The sequence below is a fragment of the Rhamphochromis sp. 'chilingali' genome (genome assembly GCF_963969265.1).
Source record: "Rhamphochromis sp. 'chilingali' genome assembly, chromosome: 7".
NCBI lineage: Eukaryota > Metazoa > Chordata > Actinopteri > Cichliformes > Cichlidae > Rhamphochromis > Rhamphochromis sp. 'chilingali'.
The window spans coordinates 21,226,183-21,247,875 of NC_137934.1; the positions used below are offsets into that span (position 1 = coordinate 21,226,183).

The following is a 21,693-nucleotide window of genomic DNA, read 5'->3' on the forward strand; positions in this document are numbered from 1 at the left end:
CACTGTCAATTTAAACACCCGAAGTACTCAGATTGAAAGTGTAAAGTATAAAATGAATATTTAAAAAAAATTCCTTACTTTGTTATATTACATTACATATTTTGATTTTTATTTGTTTATTTTTAACAGGCACAGTGTAGATTAATAAACACTGTTATTTCTTTTCATCTGCAATCCCTCGCTAAATATCTAACCCGATGGTAGTTATACACTGAAACATACACATAACCGCACTGTATTAAGCATTAGTGAGATAATGGTGAATACTTCATTTATAAAGCATTATGCCTTATTATTATGTAATTTATAGATACAGATCTAAATGGTTTAGCCTTGATTAATAAGCTCATATATAATGAGACTAATGATAGCATTTTTATATAACATCAATTACAGATTTTCCATTTCGACAAATCTGTGCAAAAATATGGATTCATTTTCATTTTCTGTCTGATAGTCACACTGTTATGATGTTCTGATGGCAAAAACAAAATTAAGTTCCCTTTTTGAACGTGGTCGGGTTGTTGAACTGCATAAGCAGGGTCTCTGGCAGCATGCCATCGCATCTGAGGTGGAAAGCAGTAAGACAGTCATTTGGAATTTTTTTTAATGGGTTATGGAATATAAGAGTCAAGTGGAAGACAAAAAAGTTTCCACAGCACTGAGTCGGAGGATCCAGTTGGCTGTCTGTCAAGACTCTGGGCAATCCTTGACCCAAATTAAGGTTGTTACTGGTGCTGACTGCAGCCCCTTAACATCAGATGGCATCTGAGACTGAAGGGCTTCAAAAACAAAAAACGCCAAAGGCCTTGTCTCCTTGAACACCACAGAACTGACCGTTTGGACTTTGCAAGAAAGCACCAAACATGGGACATTGAAAGGTGGAAGAAAGTTTTATTCTCTGATGAGAAAAAATGCAACCTTGATGGTCCTGATGGTTTCCAACATGGCAAGACAAGCAGATCCAACGTGAGATGTTTTCTACGCACCATCCTGCACGGGGGCGCCATAATGATCTGGGGTAATGGTGGTAAATTTGATTCTTTTTACTGAATTGAGTTTCAATGAGTCACTCACCAAAGTGAATCGGGTTCTTTTGAGTCATTTGAGTCACTGAGGAAGTTGCCCAGAGAGTGCAAAAAATGTACATTTTCACTCAAACTTAATTTATTTCTCTTTTCATGTATATCCTACTGCTAAGATGAGTGATTGAAAAAGAAAAACAACTATTTTTATAGAGTAAAAAAAAGCAAAAAAAAAAGATTTCTAAAGGGAACATTTATTTTATTTATTTTTATTTATTTTTATTTGTATTTTCCTCAAATGTGTCAAATATATATATATTTTTAAATGTCCACTGAGCTGTGAGCCAGGGGGCAGTAATGCGCCTTAACATTGGTTGCCAACCAAGAAGAAGAAGGAGCTGTGAGCCAGGACTGACGTTGAGTGAGTCCTGAGTGATTCGTTTATGCTACGATTCATCACAGAAGGGAGTGAGTAGGGTTGCCAACTCCCTGAAAAATAAATAAGGGACACCTCGTGGCCAGGGCCGGGCGACCCAGTTGTCTTCATCCTTCCCAGTGTGGTGAATTTTCTAGCTCTTTTTTTGTGTGTGAAATTATTTTTTTAACCATTTGACTTGAAGTTGATTTAAGTAGATGCATATTCTATTCTTTGTGATATGAACACATGTGAAACAAATGATCATTTAGCCATTTATTTTTAGCTCAAAATGACAACATTAACACAGTAAAACAGGTCTCTTTCTTAAACAGAAGCCTGTCATGCTTAACTTTTGAGAATATAAGTAAATCTTTCTTTAAAAGAACTCTGTCCTGCTTAACTTAAAATAATAGAAAACAATAGAAAGAAAAACATTCTTGTAACAGTGCACATTTAGTGCATTTAGTACAATTGGCTTCAGCTAAGGTATTATTTCAGCTTTTCTAATGCTAATCAGCTGCTCCTGTTTGTAAACCCGCTTGTTCCCATGATTACGCATCTTAACTCATCATCATTATTCATCTATGTATTACTTTTATGTATTAGTCATCAATTTGTTGTAATCATCTATCCTTGCAGTTGTTTATTACACAAAATAAGTTATATTATCACACTTCTGGCCACATAGCGCTGATATTGTGACATTGACATTGTGGAGGACTATAAATACCTTGGAGTTCACATTGACAATAAACTGGACTGGGCTAAAAACACCACAGCACTTTACAGGAAGGGCCAGAGTCGTCTCTATTTTTTGAGGCGACTGAGGTCCTTCAACATCTGCCAGAAAATGCTGAGGATTTTCTATGAGTCTGTTGTGGCCAGTGCGATCCTCTATGCTGTTGCATGCTGGGGGAGCAGGCTGAGGGTCGCAGATGCCAACAGACTTAATAAACTGATCCGTAAGGCCAGCAATGTTGTGGGGATGGAGCTGGACTCCCTCAAGGTGGTGTCGGAGAGGCGGATGCTGTCCAAGATAAAGACAATGTTGGATAACACCTCCCACCCACTCCATGACATGTTGGTCAGTCACAGGAGCTCGTTCAGTGAGAGACTGAGATTACCGAAAAGCACCACTGAACGACACAGGAAATCATTCCTGCCTGTGGCCATCTCCCTGTACAACGCATCCACTTAACACACTGTTTGCTGCTACAACTACACATGTTTCTTTTCCAAATATTTATTTATAAGTGACTTATGTATGTATGTATGTATATATATGTATATATTGTACTATTCTTAGTTAGCGTATTGTCTGTCTTGTCTTAATGTTGGTTTAAAATGGAGCACTGTAACAAAAAATAATTTCCGCCAGGGATCAATAAAGTATTCTGATTCTGATTCTGATTCTGATTATTCACTGCACATGCCCATATTAACTTTTTCCAGCCAGGTGTTTTCCTTTTCCCATTCTTCCCTTTCTCTGAGGGGAACAAACATTGCTGCTCTAATGCTGGGCTTACACTGTGTGGTTTTAGGCCCATTTTGAGCCGATTTTTGAGTGATCGGACCGATTTTGGCCTTCATCGTGCGTCGTGTAGTATACGTGGGGTAACGAGAAGTGATTAACACCTCACGACCAGCTCCCGATCATCAATCGCTCGTGAGGGTGTCACCACAGGCGCTCACACTGCTCACGCGCAAACACGTAAACGTCGGTGAAAAAGATGGCGTGATCTGGACACAAGCGATGGAGGCACAACTTGTAGAACTTTGGAAAGCTCATCCGAGCCTTTTCGATGTGGCATCACAAAATTATCACGACCACAACAACCGTGAAAATAGTTGGATGTACACTGCTGCTCAATCACAGCTGCCTGATCAATGTTTTTCATTAGCAATTTAGCAAAGTTGATGGTGGTGGTGTGTCTGTGTGAGTGAAAGACAGAGAGAGCGAGCGACAGATTTTCTGTTATAACCTTCATTTTATGGAGGCACAGTGTGAGCACTCAGGTCGCATCAGAGCATCGGGTGTTTTGGAATGAGACCCTGCATCGTGACCTGCGAACTTCTAACCCCTGTGAGTCAATCGTGCAGTTTGAGCAGGAGCTGAATCGCGCGACTGAAAAAATCGCACCGTGTCTGCCCAGCATTAGGTGTACTGTCATCCGAGACTTGCACCGCAGTGTCGGCGTTTGTTTCCCTGTTGGCCATGCTTCTTGTTGTGGTCATCTTTTGTCTTCCGGTATTTTCTCCGCAAGCGACCTTTCCTCGACCAATGAGATGAGCGGTAATCTGAATTGTCATACTCGAATTGTCATAAGTGTGCTGTCAGCTCATTGGTCACAAAGCAGGAGAGGGGCTGGGAATTATGTTTTCAAACAAAGCGTTAATTCCATTAAAAGTTATAGACTACTTTTGATTCTCACTGTATTATGGGACAAAGTGCGTCCCTTATTAGCTCAATACGGGACGTGTACTTTTGTTTCTAAATACGGGACGATTCCGTTTTTTAAGGGACGGTTGGCAACCCTAGGAGTGAGTGAGTGAGTAAGTGAGTTATTTGTTTATGCTACGATTTAGCTCAGGAAAGGAGGGTTTTTTCTTCCAGTTCAGAGCAGAAATGTTTTTGTTAAGAAACTGGCTGTTGTTTTTTCCCCACAATTTTAATGGTAAGCTAGATATATTTCTACTAATAAAATTAGTCAGCAACAGGGATGAGTCAGTGAGTCAGTTGGGGTGTGAAACATGATTCACGAGTCAGTAAAGTGATTCTCGAGTATTGAGAATCACTTAACTTTTCATGATTTGCACATCACTAATCTGGGGTGCTTTTTCCTTCAGTGGAACAATGGAGCTTCAGGAGGTGCATGAGCGTTAAATGGTCCACTAGCATCATATATTTTGAAGGTTAACATTAGTTAAATTAGCTAGCATAAAGCCAGTGTGTCCAGCTCTGCTATATGTGATGTGTCCAGAGCTTCCAACAGACTCGAGCATCACCTCTGCTCTCTACAGTTAAGTTAAAGTAAAACCTTCACAGGTCTCCAGAAAACAGTAATGAGCTGAAGTAACATGAAAACAAAATTTTAACTCGTTATCTTTAAGTTATGTTAACATAATCCTACTGAAGATCTGCCTGAAAAGTAAGTTCCGTAATTTAAACAGTAACCAAATGCTGTATGAAGTTAATCCAATATTTAACTTTAAACTTCATCACCTAAAAAGGCACCCACAAACCCCATCCTTCCCGAGGTACGAGTTAAGTTATTTAAGGTGCCTAGTTCTGCTGGAAGTTTCTTCTTGATGGTACTTTAATTCTCAAAAAACACTTGCTCACAGGGCATCATATATTTGTCGGGATTTTCTATGTATTATTGTTATTACTTTACTAGGGATGGGAATTTAGATGAATTTAACGACTCTGATACCTTTTTACCGATATCACTTAAGGATTCGATTCCTTATCAGTTCTCTTATTGATTCTCATTGGGTTCTTGCCCGCTCCGCTTTGAGCGTTACCACCATTACTAAGCAGCATATCAAACATTACATTTGTGCAAATTAGGATTAGAATTAGAATTAGAATTCAACTTTATTGTCATTGCACATTGTCATTGTCATTTGGATGCATTTCCTCAGTGTTGGGTCATTACTCAAAAAAGTAATGTAATAATAATAATAATAATAATAATGGATTGGATTTATATAGCGCTTTTCAAGGCACCCAAAGCGCTTCACAATACCACTATTCATTCACTCTCACATTCACACACTGGTGGAGGCAGCTACAGTTGTAGCCACAGCTGCCCTGGGGCAGACTGACAGAAGCGAGGCTGTCATATCGCGCCATCGGCCCCTCTGGCCAACACCAGTAGGCGGTAGGGTAAAGTGTCTTGCCCAAGGACACAACGACCAGGACAGAGAGCCCAGGGATCGAACCGGCGACCTTCCGGTTACAGATATTACACAGAACACATTTATTAAAAGTAATGCACTACGCTATTTAATTACTCCAGGGAGAAAAATAGTTGAAAGTGTTAGTTAGCAGAATAATGCCGTTGTTTCTGTCATTGGATGCAGTTTGCAGTTCAACATTATGCTCTTGTCCTTTTGTGCAATAAAAATAAAAGTAAGGTCCACATCCATGCTATGGTAAATGACCTGCATTTGTATAGCGCTTTTCTAGTCCCTAAGGACCCCAAAGCGCTTCACACTACATTCAATCATTCACCCATTCACACACTGGCGATGGCAAGCTACGTTGTAGCCAAAGCTGCCCTGGGGCGCACTGACAGAGGCGAGGCTGCCGGACACTGGCGCCACCGGGCCCTCTGACCACCACCAGTAGGCAAACACGGGGTTAGTATCTTGCCCAAGGATAATTGGCATGCAGCCAGGAGGTAGCCTGGGATTGAACCACCGACCTTCTGATTAGTGGCTGACCTGCTCTGCCACCTGAGCTACAGCTATAAACTATCCTGATATTTTCCTCCCTCGATAACTGAAATCAGCTGATAGCAGCGCAAGTACAAGAACCAATAAGCAGTACCGATAGGCAAACAGACTAACGATTCCAAGGAATTTGACTACTAGGAACGGTTCTCGTCGATTCCCATTCCTAGTCTTTAACTTACAACACAGCACATTGAAGCGACTGCTGTTGTGATTTGCCACTATACAAGTATAACTGAATTGCTAAGCTAAACAGAGCTATCACATCATTTCGCATGGAACATGCAGCTAAATAAACAAATGTTTCTATATACTGAGGTGTCAGAACTCACAGGGAAGGTTGTCAGATTTTGTCTTTATTGGGTAAATAGTTAAGGCATCAAGCTTTGGAAATGCATTCCACAACTTAATTTATTTTGGGTTTAAAAGTCCTGTTTCTGTCCATGTACAAAGGTAGATTTTTCTTTATCCGATTTCAGAATTATTGGGAGTAACCAGAATCTGTGTGATATCCACTTGGAATTCTAAATGTCATTTCTATTGTTACATTTTTTATAAATTGTGTTTATAAACACAAAAATGTGACAACTCCATAATGATATTAATAAAAATGGTTTAATATATTAGAATTTTCTTTCTCAGATCAAGTCCATCATTAACTCACTTTGATCTCCCCATCTGATAGTTGATTAGAGTGAGTAAAAGTAAAAACACATTAGGAAGGTTTCTGTTCCTTGCAATTATAATGAGAAGGAAGTGAAGGAAGGAAATGTGAGCAGTGTGCGGAAACAGGCCACTTCCTGTCACAGTAAAATGTTCTGCATTTCTTGAATACAATTAAAGCAAATCAGCTGGTACTACCATAAAACTCAAACTCGTGACAAAAATAAAAAATAAAACAAAAAACAAACAAACTTACCTTTGGTTAGATTGTATATGGCCCATGAGAAGAACATTTATCTTCAATCTGAATTTCCCTTCTTGATTTGTTTAAATTGTTATTTATTTTAAATTGTGTTTGACAGGTGATATAGTGATTAAAACCACTTTAAACAGCATCAGGAACAAAGCAGATTCATCCAGGCAAACACTGAGCATCCTCAGGCCTGAGGACATTAATCTTTGGTTTAAAAAAAAAAAAAAATCAATCACATTTTTTTTTTGACGTTCATGCTTCCATGGGAAAACAAAACAAAAACTTGTAAATTCTCGGGATTCAGTTTTTCTTAATAATTACGGGATACGTGAAAGTTTTATTTAGTTGGCTGAATTTATTTTTGTTTTGTTTTTTTTAAACGTCTTTCCTAAAATGGACTACAAAATAAATGAAGCAAATTAAGCAAATGTTGGAACACTTGAGAAGCTTGACATTTGATATAAAAACAAACAAGACACCCCCCGCGCAAAAAAACAAAAAAAACTAAAAAAAACCCAAACCTAAATCCCACCATGCCTTATTACCCAGTGAAAGTTTTTTAACAGGAGAAAGAAGAAACAACTTTTATATCAATAATAACCATGATTGAGTGCGAGATTTACTGAGAGGTATGTTAGAACAATTTCAACTTCCTGAGGATTGTCTTTGCAATAATTTTCAAAAAAAAAAAAAAAAAAAAAAAAAAAAAAAAAAACCACACACAAAAGAATATAAATAATATGGAAGCCAGTTACAACCAGAAATATGATTATAAAAAAACAGACAAAAACTAAAATGAAAAATCCAGACTATACACTTACCTTAAAAAAAATAAAATAAACCATATAAACCAGATTGACATTTTCAAAAGTTAAAAAAAAAAAAAAAAGGAAACGTGACAAACAAGCAAAAAGTCACTTTTAAGAGAACATGAGAAACTAATTTTTATTTTGTGCACCAACTTGGCTATTGACTAAATATTTTTGGCTTAAATTGGCATCGTCAAATACACAATCAAATCATAACCAACATACTCATAACAGTTAAAGGTTTGGGAAATTCTAAATCAACACCAGTTAATTATATTACAGTTATTTACTTTGCATTTACTGGGTAATTTCTAAAGCTGCCCGCTTCTCAGACACAAACTATTTTATCATTTCAGGTAACATAATGCCTTTTACACAAAATACAGATTATATAGAGTGTATTTTTTGGTAACCATTGGGACTCCATACTAGTGTATAAGAGGCTTTAATCTCAGTGCGCTTCTTCACAGTGAAAGCACAGGATGAGTTAGATTAGCAGAGGATATATTGTGGTTACATTTGGGCAGAGATGATGGTGCCTCAGGCGTTGGTGGTTTGTCCGTCCTTCTTGCTGATCTGACAGTAGAGAGCCATGGAGAAAGCCAAGCCGAAAATCTGCAGGAACAACAAATGACTCATTATTAAAACTTTAATAAAATAAGACAAAAGAAAATATAAAAATGGTAATTGTTAATCTTTGGGTCTTCTTCCACATGGCGGGTCTTTTGCCCCATCCCCTTCCCCCTCACCCCCAGCTGGTCGCAGCAGACAGCTGGCGCTCCCTAAACCTGGTTCTACAAGAGGAATCAGGCACCCCCAGGCAACTGTTTTTGTGATTTGGCGCTATATAAATAAAATTGACTTAATGCCAATTAATTAATTAATCTGCTTTTTGCATGTTCTACAATTTTTCTATCAAGAGAAAAAAAAAAACTTAAAAATTAGAGTATGACTTTTTATCGAGTGAACTCAAATGTCCCCTGAAGTGATGTGGTGACTGTATGTGTCAGCTCACCAGCAGGACGGCGATGCCGAAGGCAATTCCCAGCACTATCACCATATTCTCCTTCATCAGGTTGACGATTCGGGTGGAGCAGGGCTGCAGGGTGAGAGCAGAGCAGCGTGGGTTATTATGGTTCATTTAACTGTGTCTCAGCGATGAGAGTAAAGTAAGAGTGTGGATTTCTTGTTCAGATATAAAGTGAAATCAGATTCCTGCTGGGATGCTCAATCCAGTGTTCAGCAGTCACAGCCTTACCGTGCTGTAGTAACCTTCTGAGCCACACTCAGCACCGGGGACAGGGGTGGGACTGTTGGTGACGTTGCAGCGACAGGATTCTGGGAATGGATCTGGAGACCAGTCTGTCTTTCCGTTCACAAGACCACAACACTTGAGCTGGGAAGAAAATACAAATAGGATTGGAACTAGTGTAATAGTTCTAGTAAAGCCCTTATTGCTGTTCAGCCTGTCACAATACAGAGGCTTTCCAAAAGTATTTGGCCCCCTTGATCTTTTCCACATTTTGTCACATTACAGCCACAAACAAGAATCAATTTTATTGGAATTCCACGTGAAAGACCAACACAAAGTGGTGTACACGTGAGAAGTGGAACAAAAATCATACATGAGTCCAAACATTTTTTACAAATAAATAACTGAAAAGTGGGGTGTGCGTAATTATTCAGCCCCCTGAGTCAATACTTTGTAGAACCACCTTTTGCTGCAATTACAGCTGCCAGTCTTTTAGGGTATGTCTCTACCAGCTTTGCACATGTAGAGACTGAAATCTTTGCCCATTATTCTTTGTAAAACAGCTCCAGCTCAGTCAGATTAGATGGACAGCGTTTGTGAACAGCAGTTTTCAGATCTTGCCACAGATTCTCGATTGGATTTAGATCTGGACTTTGACTGGGCCATTCTAACACATGGATATGTTTTGTTTTAAACCATTCCATTGTTGCCCTGGCTTTATGTTTAGGGTCAGTCTCAAGTCTTTTGCAGACTCCAAGAGGTTTTCTCCCAAGATTGCCCTTTTTTTGGCTCCATCCATCTTCCCATCAACTCTGACCAGCTTCCCTGTCCCTGCTGAAGAGAAGCACCCCCAGAGCATGATGCTGCCACCACCATATTTGACAGTGGGGATGGTGTGTTCAGAGTGATGTGCAGTGTTAGTTTTCCGCCACACACAGCATTTTGCATTTTGGCCACAAAGTTCCATTTTGGTCTCATCTGACCAGAGCACCTTCTTCCACATGTTTGCCGTGTCCCCACATGGCTTGTGGTAAACTGCAAACAGGACTTCTTATGGTTTTCTGTTAACAATGGCTTTCTTCTTGCCACTCTTCCATAAAGGCCAACTTTGTGCAGTGCACGACTAATAGTTGTCCTATGGACAGATTCCCCCATCTGAGCTGTAGATCTCTGCAGCTCATCCAGAGTCACCATGGGCCTCTTGGCTGCATTTCTGATCAGCGCTCTCCTTGTTCGGCCTGTGAGTTTAGGTGGACGGCCTTGTCTTGGTAGGTTTACAGTTGTGCCATACTCCTTCCATTTCTGAATGATCACTTGAATAGTGCTCCGTGGGATATTCAAGACCTCATAGAGATGCCTCAGGGTTGGGAAACTGACATTTGTCACCATGTATTTACATTGCATCATACCACTGACAGACTTGCAGGCAGTTGAATGCACAGTGCCCTCTGGTGGATGTGTGCAGTATGCACAGTCAATCTCATGACGTGTAGATCTGTATTCAGGCGCAGTTCATCTTAAATTTGATGTCCCAGCATTTTAGTTTATTCCCCCTGGTCATGTGTGAGCAGCAGGCAACTGGTTATTCATTTTTGAGTTACATGTTGGGCTTCAGGAAATGTAAATACAATGAGATACCCTGTATAATACCAGCACATTCAAATACCACAAGTGTGTTTCAAGATTTAGGTTAACTCGTGTATCTGATTGACTGCGTCTAGGAAAGTCTTTCTGTATTACTGAAGAAAAACTGTGTGTGTTAGTTACATCTTTCTGCAGATTCTTCAGGTCACTTTTCACCGTGTCAGGTTGTTTTGCAAGTGGCAACATATCTTTCAACTGCTTGTTCACCCAGTCTTCCATCTGCAAACAGAAACGCAACTTGACGTTTGAGCCTCATCAAAAATAAAATTAAGTAGTCACATAGTCGCTATTTTTACCTTATTCTGGCTCACAGCTCCTGCGATGCCTGCTGCCACCAGGAGGATGAAGATGATGAGAAGGAAGATGAAGAACTGAGGGAACACACATGATATAGATCAACAATTTTTGTAAGACTTGCTGAGGCGAAAAGTTAAGCAAAATGTGTGTTCTGTCCACCTAAAGTTCACACATCTTTTTAATCGACAAAAACATTTGTGTCATAGTAACAAACCAACATATTTCAGTTTTTTAATCTTACAACTTAGCTGAAATAACTTCAACATAGATAGAAACCCACCAGCAGTTGGCAAAAGTTTCAGTTACTGAACATCAGGTATGTGTGTCGGTACAATCCCTCAGTGTAGGTTTCATTAACTAAGTAATGTGTTTTGCTTCGCCTCCCTCCAAAAACATTCCCAAAATAATCAAAATGTGATGCTCACCAGCAGCAACATGCAGCGGCTCTCTCTGTAGGCTCCACAGCAGCCCAGGAAGCCGAGAACCATGATGATCGTGCCGATGGCAATCATCAGGTTGACTGCAGGGAAGTACTGATCGGTGATCTGTGGACAGATGAGGTGGAAGTCAAAGGCAAAGTCAAAGGTTGATCTAAAGTTTTAAAAGCACCTATGTGTTAGAGAGGATGTTGAAGTTTGTCTTTATGGAATAGTTTACGTGTGATCAGAGAAAATGTGATGAATGTCTGAGTGACAGATGGAAAAATACACAAGGATAAAGGCAATGTGAAGTGAGTGCACGTTTCAGATGACTGGTCCTGGTTGCTGACCATGAGAGTAGCTCTGATGCGATACATAAAGCTCTGAAGGCAAAGCTGGAATCACAGTAAGTTTTATTTACCACATATTCTCCCTGAAGAATGAAACAAAGTCACCTTTTGAGTGTTACCACAGATGATATAAACACAGTAAAGACTTATTCTTGTATGAGAGGTCCACACATCATCTGGAATCCATTGAAGAGACCCACTGTCACACCACTATACTACACCATCGCCTGCACAAAGCCTTAGAACATGCACTTCTGTGCTCATCTATGCAATACTGCAGTCTCTTTAAAGTCCATCACTGGCTCACCTGGTTTCCACCCTTGCTGACTCTCAGGTAGATGGAGACGGCTAGGATGAGGCAACCGCTCAGCTGGAGGGAGAAGAAGATGGAGATTAACCGAATGAGCCAATTTTACAGAATCTGGCGACATCTGGTGGTGAAACTCTGCAGCAGCGCAATAACAAAATAGATATTGTGACATTTAACAAGCACTTCAATCCTCCCTGGAGGAAAAAGCTCTAAAGCTTACCTTTAACATCCAAGTCAGGGGAAAGAAAAGTTTTCAGAATTTGTAATGCATGGCAATATTTCCAGGTATATACACATGATAATATTTAACATGGGGCAGACAATTACCAGCAGGAATAAAATGGACACATCTACTCAAAGGTGACTTTCTTGTAAATACAAGATTGTTTGTGTAGTGTTGCTGAAATTGCTTATTTTGGTGCAAATGACGAAAAAAAAATTATTTTTTTTTTTATATCTACCTTTTAATGTTTTAATTTTGATTTTCTGATTCTGCCATTATCAATGTCCTCCAGTAATGAGAGTCAAAGCTATGCAGCAGCATCACATTTAGACATGACACAGCACTGCCTAATCATGTTAAAGTAAAAATTACAACATTGTCCTTTATTTTCATCAATCATACTGATTAGAATAAGATTAATACATTTAAAATACATTTGATAAAAATCATAAGAGAACACTTACAGAAGGAATAGAGGGACAGAGTCCAAATAAATAAAAATCAATAAATGGTTTGACTAGGGTTACCAAAACATCTACCAGTTACCATAAGCTCCTTTGTCACATCCAGCTTACTTTGAGCTGCCGCCCCCCCAAATAAATAAATAAATCTGACACTTCTCATGTTTCCAGAGTTTTTTATGTGAGGTCCTGATCACATGTGCATAAGTAAGCAGAGATTGTCACAGCTGTGAACCAAATTAAGCCACATCTGTCTGGTTAGTTTGATAACGTTCGCCGCCAACCACATATTTCTAACTGAAGAACAGGGAGATGGGACTGAGCAAAAAGGAATGAAAAAACCCTTTTACACTCCAACAAAAGGTGTGTGTGTGTGTGTGTGTGTGTGTGTGTGTGTGTGTGTGTGTGTGTGTGTGTGTGTGTGTGTGTATTTTTTTTTTTCAGGATGCAACACCTCAAACTGCACCTGAGATAACAGCTAGTAGTGTTATCTCCCTGGTACTGATCTGTGTGGACTGTGTCTAGGATTTAGGCGGCTGGAACAAACATTACTCAAATATCTCTAAAAGTAAAACCCTGGTTAACTTTAAAAAGGTCACAATTAGTGATTTAAAGTTACAGTCAGCTCTTTCCCTGTGCACGTGTTCTGGGTCAGTTCTTCGAAAACATGCCCAGATTACATTAGTCTTGACACAGCCTCTGCCACCACATTAGATCAATTGCTCTGGGCCCCTTTTATCAGCTCCATCACCTAGTGGGGGTGGGGGGTCATAGTTTGGTCCCGCCTTCACTGTTGTGATTGGTGAGGGGGTAGGGACAGGCTTAGGGCGTCGGGGGGTTCCCCGGAGGCATCTTCCTTGGGGGGCTCAACCCGGGGTAGCGGTCACGTCCGGTTGAGGGCTCTGTTGGCTCTCAGGTGACTGTTTCCTCGCGGCTGCGTGCAGCGGGGCTAGGGGAGGGTCTGTGCTGACGGACGTGGGTTACTGACCTGGCAACCTGGCTGCCCCTGGGTGGGTCCGGGATGGGCGTGAGGTTCTGGGGGCGCTCCGTCTCTGGGCTGGGGCCCGGGCCGGGCCTCGGGGGCTTGGGTCCTGGTTGGTGTGTTGCCGGGGTTGTGGGCGGGTGGGTGCATGGGGGCCCGGCCCTGGAGCAGGGTGCCGCCGGTGCGTCGAGCCGCCTGGGGGGCTCTTCAACTGGTGGGGGGGATGGTCACATCTTGCAGGAGCTTTCTTCTCTTCAGGAACTCTCTGCAGGAGGGGGAGATACAGGAGAGGTGGAGGAAGATCTCAGCCTGGGCGTTTACCGTCTTATGTAGTCTGGAAGATGTGTGGTTGGTGGGGTGGGTGCAGTTTTCTCTGTGGTGGGGTTGGGTGGACTGTCCAGGGCTCTGTGGAGCCGGGGGGCGCTACTGCACTGGGCCCCGGTCTGATGGGCCTGGGCCCCCCTTCCCTGGCGGGTCGCGGAGGGTGGGAGTGCCTACTGGGGTCAGCGGGGGAGCTGGCCCCAGGGAGGGGTTACCTGCCCCTCCCTTCCTTCCCTCCCCATCTCCAGCTGCCTCCCTCTTCCCGCTCCTCCACAACCACCCACACATGCAGGGCCTTGGAGTGGGGGTATGTCACCAGGGTGCAGAGGAGGCTACCCCCCCCCCCCCCCCTGTCCCCTTCTGGCTGCCTCTGCCTCAATTTTATCCCACAACTTAGACATTCACATTATTCACACTCTCATTACACATACATATAGGATCTTGGGGGTGGGCACAATCACGGAGTCCAAATCACCATCAGGGTGTATACCTCACCCCTGACGTCGTTGCCCACCTCTCAATTTTAAATACACTTAGTCATTGAGGGTTAGCAGGAGGGACTATGCGCTTACCTGCTGCTCCTTGGCAGGTAGCTCCATGCCCTCCTGGGTTTTAATTGCACCTTAGAACACATATGCATCAACACTACAATGAGCGGGTGGAGGGAGGTTTGGAGTCTTCTCCCACCCCCATTCTCTGCGGTCTGCTGGAGCGGGAGGGCTAGTAGGAGGAGTTGGCCGTCCGACTGCGGTCTGGGGTGTGGGGCCTCCCTGCTGCTGCGGAGTCGGGGTGGTCTGCCTCTCCCCACCGCAGGGAAAAGGGTAACACCACCTGGGTCTGGGTGCAATTCCCCCCTCCAGGGGCAAGGGTACCTAGACCCGGTTTGTAGAGTACGCTTGGGGAGTGTGATTGTGTGTACAGCGTCTCTTTATGTCTGTCTCCACGTTGGTTGAGTGTGGAGTGAGTGCATATGAGAGCATGAGGGTGGGAATGGATGTTTGTGTCTGTGTGTGCCTGTATGTCTGTGTCTATATGTCAGGTTGGGTATCAGACGCCACCTCTCTGGGGACACCTCAGGCCCTCCAAGGTTTGGAGGCCTATCTCCACCCACCACCACTTCCCCTGCCGGTGGCGGACTCCCTCAGGTGTCGGTGTGTTGGTGGTTCTTTGTGTCTGGGGGTGGGCGTCCGGGTACACACCGGCTCACTCCTTGGCGGCCGCTTGTCGGGGCCTGGGGCCTGGGGCTCGCTCGGGCCCCTTTGGAGGTGGGGTGCCCCCGGCCTCTCGGCCTAGGGCTCGGTCACTCAGGCGCAGCTGGGGGCCGGCGGAGCTCACGGGCGCGTCACTGCAACTCCCCCTGACTTCTGCTCCGCGGCTGCTGGGCGAGCCCTCATCTGGGACTCTCCTCAGCTCTTACTGGGACAGTGGCGCGGCTGCCCCTCTGTTGGTCTTCCTTGGTCTCTTGTGTTCTGGGGGCCTCTGGATGTCTGGAGTTTTGATCTCCTCCATACCCGCTTCACACCCTGGAGGACGGGGCTGTGGCCCCCCCACACTCCCTAGCAGATCATTACATGGAGAAACCTTTGGAATGCAAGCATGCTGATCCACACAGGTATGCACACATGGGTATTCACAGACACGGACTAAAGCTTTCTTGGCTGCTGCCTCAAAGCACACTGTGCGCTGTCTATCTTACGTGCTGCACAATATCGTTTATTATTTAGTAAATATTGATATCTATGACTAGCTAGTTTATTGTGATGGTGCTTTGTTTTCTCTATTATTATGTTGCTCTTTGTTGTTTGCTGTCTCCTCTGTTTGTTTTTTTTGTTTGTTTTTTTTTTTTTCTCCATACAGGTGACCCAGGAGTTCTTTTTTTTTTCCTCTCTCTTCCCCCCCCTTCTCACCGTCTCTTCCCCTCTTTGGTTTTCTTTCTTTCTCTCCCCCTCTCTCTCTCTCATTCATTCCCCCTGTCCTATTTATTAAAAAAAAAAAAAAAAAATGACAAAGGATGAACTGAAGCTCTGCCATCACGTAATGTCGCATACTGCTGTTTCTGATGTCATTTAAGAAAAAAAAAAAAAAAGAAAAAAAAGAAAAAAAAAAGAAAACATGCCCAGCTGGGGGAAAGTAGATTTCCGTGATTAAAAAGGTCACAGATATACAGCAGGGTCAGGTTCCTAGTCAATCACAGGAATGTTAAGCAGCAGCATAGCATTGACTTCCTAGATCGTCTGTTTCCTATAGTACATTTTGTACACTGAAAAACACATTGAGGTTGTTTTCTCCTTGTGGCTACAATTAGATTTAAAAGACAAAAGATGGACTTTCAGATGAAGTCGGAGGGACGTGCTCATTTCTAAGAACAAAGTCATTAAAAGGTCATAACGGCAGGAAGGACACACACTTCAAGTTCTTTATGGGGAAACCTTTTCTGCACAAACATTTTCTATACTGAAAAGTGTTTGAGCATTTAAAATATTCTCATATTCCCACTCATAAAGCATTTTAGCTGTAACCCCTACATATTGACACACAAAGTCATTTAATTCACTTAAAAAGTAAAACTGGTGATTAGAAGCAGTGAAAGCTTGAGAAGGTTTACAGTTTTGTCATATTTGGGCTGCTGCTTTCCCCTTTTAAAATCATTTTGTTTGAAAATCTGTGACGGGAGAAGTCTTGACCAAGTGCACAGAGGAAAGCTGTACAGATCATTATGAGATTAACAAAAATGACAAACTCATAACATATGCAGAATTAAAACAAGTCGGAGCTCCTCAAACCCCCCCCCCCCCCCCCCCCAAAAAAAAAAAAAAAAAAAAAAAAAAAAAAAAAAAAAAAAAAACACGCTCTGTGTCATTTCCCGTGCTTTCAATCGTCCTCGATATCACACACAAACAAGTCGTAGACATCTTTTGGGCAGATGACAGCAAAGTGACGTTCAGTCTGGTTTAACAACAAACAAAACCCTGCTGATGGCGATACTGCCCGAGGTGAAACATAACAAAACTCAGTTTTTGGACTCTACATTTGCTGTTGAGACATCTGCCCTCATGTAGTAAAGAACGAATAGAGGCCAAAAACACAGACGTGTCCCACCTGCAGAGTCAGACATTTGGTTCTGGGTCTCACAACTTCCAGGAGAGTGTGTGCAAATCAGTACCGATAACTGGGAACCGTCCTTTGTCAGGTGAGTGGGCGTGCAGCACAGGAGTGTTTCACCTGCTTTATCAGTGGAACAACACACCCAAACAAAGTCATTGTTTTCTTTGGGAGGCGTTGGCGACGGTTGCAGGGGATCATCACAGCACATACACGCAGAGAGACTTTCTGTTAGGAGAAAACCTGCAGAGCAACATGCTATCAGAGACGAACCCGCCCCAGGGAGCAGCGGAAATAAAGGCCGAAGCCTATATGAACTATAAACTACGTCAGGAATTCATCCCAACTTATTCTTTCTCACATTTACCACACGATTTCCTCAGGGATTAATAAAGTACTCAGATTCTGATTTAAAACCTTTTTAACCACAACCCACAGAGGCAGACACGTGGGGCCCTCTTAGCTCTGTTAATGTAATGGGAAACCACTGAAGTCTGTTCACGTGTTGTTGTCGTCACACAGTTTTGTCCTTTTTATGAGTAATTTCACGACATGCACAACTTAACCTTTAAGTGCCTTTCAAGGGTAACGTTGCCTGTTAATTATTTACCATTACTCCACCACAACGGGAAAAACCCAACAAAGATTAAGATTAGAGATCCCAGTGACAGGGCGCATGCACACAGGTTAATCTTGACCTCAGACTATTAGTGCTGAATATTATAGAAAAAACAAATACAAACGTCGGTATCATATCAAATTGATACGTGCTGGATCTATGTACTGACATTTTTGTCACTGAAGAAAAACGAGTCAAACATATTCTAGACAAACAAGATCCACCTAGAGTAATTATGTTACGCAGAAAGGTGAGAGGAATTTGGAAGTCCGCAAATCAGAAGTTGTTTCTCATAAAAGCATGACAAAATGTCAACGCGTGGGAGGAAGAGAAGAGAGACATGTGAACACATTTCTCAATGTCAAAGACAAGAAGAATAAACCATGTGGAGCAACTCATCAGTAAAAACATTACAGACTTCTACACTTTAGATTTAGTCTACAGTAATCGTTTGGTATTTAATCGACTCCGACTAAAAGAATTTAGAAGGTTAAATCAGGAGTAAAACCAGTGAGTACGTCATGATTGGGCATGTTCCCAAAAGCAAGGAATGAGGGTGGTTAATTCCTTAGCACTGATTCACAGTTGGAGACTCATCGTCATTTCACAACACACACACACACACACACACACACACTGCAGTGTGGCTACTAGTAACCACAGAGCTTTGCAATGCCATGTGACCACCGAAACTGTAAACGCCTCCCTCAGTGAGGTCTCCGAGACACTGCTTTAAGTGGACTGTCAAGTCATATCCGATGGTAACCCACCCAAACTTCCAGTTATTTAAGTTTTTTTATTATTATTATTATTATTCAGGAAATAATGAAGCTCTTCACATAAACAAGGAAGCAACATTTTAAAATGACACAGTACAGTTCCTCTTTTTTACTTGTTCAAACATCCCAACAAAAGGTGACACTTGGACTGATTTGTACAAATGTTGTCTCTGAACTCAATTAAATTAAATTCAGAAAGTGCTCACAGAGAATCAGCTGGATTGGTGGCAAGGATAATAGAGGAAGGACACAAAACAGGCCTCACAAACACAGAACCCAGGGGAGAGCCAGCTGTGTGGCCGTTTTGCATTTGGATCTTCCTCTAGTTCGTCTCTGTGGTCATTCAGGATGTTCTAAATCTCATCATCATCTAATCATTTTTTTTACCTTATTCAATCTATAAGATGGAAAAAAAAAAAAACCCAAAGGAGAGTGGTCACCCATTTTGTGGTACCATATCTGTGCCTCACTTCACCATTATCCACGGCTGGCTTATTAGATTTCCTTTGAAATATTCAGTTCTAGCAGCAGGTTTACTGACAGCTGCTTTAATAATAATGTATACAAGCGTCCTCTTTGTTATGAAAAATACATAAAACATTGATAAAGCTCAACACTAATGCCACTCGGCTCTGTGCCTCTGGTCGGTGCTGAGTGCTGCAGTAATGCTTCCTGAGGGCTGGTCTGCAGTGGTTTCTGTGGCTGAGTGCTGTACAGAAAGACCTTAAAAGTTCCTTGAAGGACAAGGCGGAGTCGTGTTTGAGCAGATAGGTGGTGAAAGAGGATCTTTCTTTGATGTTTCTCAGCAGAGCACAATATGAAAACCAGCATTAAACGAGCTCCACAGAAAATAAGAGGCCCGCTCAACCCTCGCCACCATCATTAGGTAAACACATCACGTCCGCTGAGTGGCTGTAATTAAGTTGGGATCGATTTGACTTCAGTTCTGGGAATCTGAGAGAAGACCTGAAAATAACCACAGCAGGCTGCAGGAGGAAACCTTTCAAACAGGACGCACTGCTTGATGAGGATTACAAAATGCCAGAAGCTACATGCATGAGTTTATGACCGAATAACGTTTAAACCTGCGAGCAAACACACACACACACACACACGAGATGAACATGATAACATGCTTCTGCTTGTTCTGACTGGCTGTGCTCCAAAGACAATGACGTATCCGACTCGTCAGGCTGTAACGACAGAAATGACTTCATAACTGGGCCACTCGGCCAGACCAACACGTTCTTACTCCTTACGCGTAATATTTTACGCTAGGTGACAAATCGCCAACATTTTACGCTTTCGGATACCCAACACGTTCCTAAATGAAGAGATTGTAAAAATGAGAAAACACAAGAACCGCTTGGACTCAATCTACACATGTTCGTTCATTTTCTTAAAAACGCTTTGGAAAACACAATTTTATGTCATTTCTGTGCTGGTTAAGGTTAAGAATAGGGCTGGAACGTGTATTACCACGGGACTGTCCTTCCACTGGATTTCACCCACAACCCGACGCGTACCATAAGAACGCGGAAGATAACCTTTGCGTTCCTCAGGAACACCGCGGGACGCAACAAAACCTCGGTATGGTACGCCCCGGGAGTGAGAACGGGCTGGCCAGACGGATACAAGTGCAGATCATGTACAGCATATGAAGCCAGCTTTATGAGCAGTGTTCATCATCTTACACCATAATCTAAAAACCCACAGATTTCACTGAAACTACGGTCTGCTGACACACCTGAAGTGACTCAGAAGACAATAAGACTTGCAGTCATTTATTTCACACAGTTTAATCTGCCTGATCTTCAAACTGACGATAAAATTAAATTGTCAACAGCCTTGGCTTTCATTGTCAAACAAAGACCAGTTTAAAAAATAAAAACATGGCTTAGCCATTGAAGTCACTGAAGAAGTTTTTTAGATCTGGATTCTCTCTGAAGGCCACCAGGTGGTGACAGCTGTGGTTTCAAAAAGACTTCGAGGCCTGAAAACGTTTATAGGAAACCTGAGTTTTTGACCAGACTTCTGTGAACAGTTTACTGCTGGGTTTATCTGCATGGTGATGCTGAAGAAAAAGTCTGTTTTGTAAATCTTGATCACGTCATGGTTGAAAAATTATGGTTATTTGTGCTGTTCTCATTGACTAACAGCACAATTCGCTTGTTGGGGAAAAACTTCACAATTACATGTGAAGTCAGACTAAGATTTACGTTTCCAGCACACCAGCGTTTGTAGTTTTGGCTCTGACGGGGAAAACAAACTCTTGCCTTGCACAAATACGTGCTCTTAAAGTCTTTAAAGTTTTTAGTGGGAGCGGCAACTCAAATACTTCAGCTCCAAAGCTGATAAAGGCCTTCCATTGTTCCGCCTACAAAAAAAAGAGATAATGTATGTTTCCTGCCACCACCAGGTTGGTGTTGAGCAACAACAAAAATTACTCAGTCAAGCTACATGTTGGGCTCCTAGCAGCACAGAATCTGTGGGATGGAGCAAACATTGCTTAGAAAATATGCAAACAGTGCTTTTTAGAAAGACTTCAGTGAACCTCCAAAGACCTACAAACAGCGATGTTTAAAAACAAACAAAAAAACAAAAACATCCAGGGAGCGCCATCATGCTGAATTGCTCAACTCAGGGGCGGAGGGGACAGCCATGCCCAGAAACTGAACAAATACCTGTTTGTGAAGCCAGAAAAATCTGATACAACCAGTTTTACTCAATTGATGGAAAGACAGAGGGAGGTCAGGACACACAAAGAATGCAGAAAAGGGAAAGACTGGGGGTTAAAGAGACCAAATTTAAGAAAAATCTTAATCAAGTTAGAAAAAGTAGAAATATATTGGAAATAAATAAATAGATAAATAATAACTTTAGTATTGAAAGTTGCATCACAGCTTCCTAAACCAGCATGCCACACCTACTGTGCCAGTTGTCAAACTGATTTAGGGACGAGGCCCAAATTAAACAAACTGAATGCTTCAAACACAAATCAAATAAAACCGGCAGGTTTGCAAACTTTTAAATCAGACTCAGTTGAAATCTGTTGAACAGCCTCAAAAACTCAGACGCCACCTGCAAACACCTGCCCAATCCATCACCTGTGAATAAACTGTAAGAACTCAAGTTGTCTTAAATACTCACCCAAAACAGAAGGTTGAAGAAGAAGAGAAGGTATTTGATACACTTGTTAACAGCCATGGTTTTTCCCTCGATTCACGTCGACCGCCTGCTTCAGAGGACTCGAGCTTCCTGCACAGTGAACACACAGTCTGTCAGATCAGTAAACACACGAGCCTGCT

At 42.2% G+C, this 21,693-nt stretch overlaps 1 protein-coding gene across 1 annotated transcript; it reads right to left on the bottom strand.

Moving 5' to 3' along the window:
* Positions 1-7,492: 7,492 nt before the first annotated feature.
* tspan9b (tetraspanin 9b) lies at positions 7,493-21,693 on the bottom strand. Its single transcript, XM_080887847.1, has 8 exons — positions 21,536-21,693; positions 11,896-11,958; positions 11,245-11,364; positions 10,819-10,893; positions 10,646-10,741; positions 8,885-9,022; positions 8,642-8,725; positions 7,493-8,241 (listed from the first exon to the last, which is right to left on the bottom strand). Exons 1-8 carry the CDS (start codon positions 21,590-21,592, stop codon positions 8,167-8,169), a joined length of 708 nt encoding a protein of 235 aa, XP_080743973.1. The 5' UTR covers positions 21,593-21,693; the 3' UTR covers positions 7,493-8,166.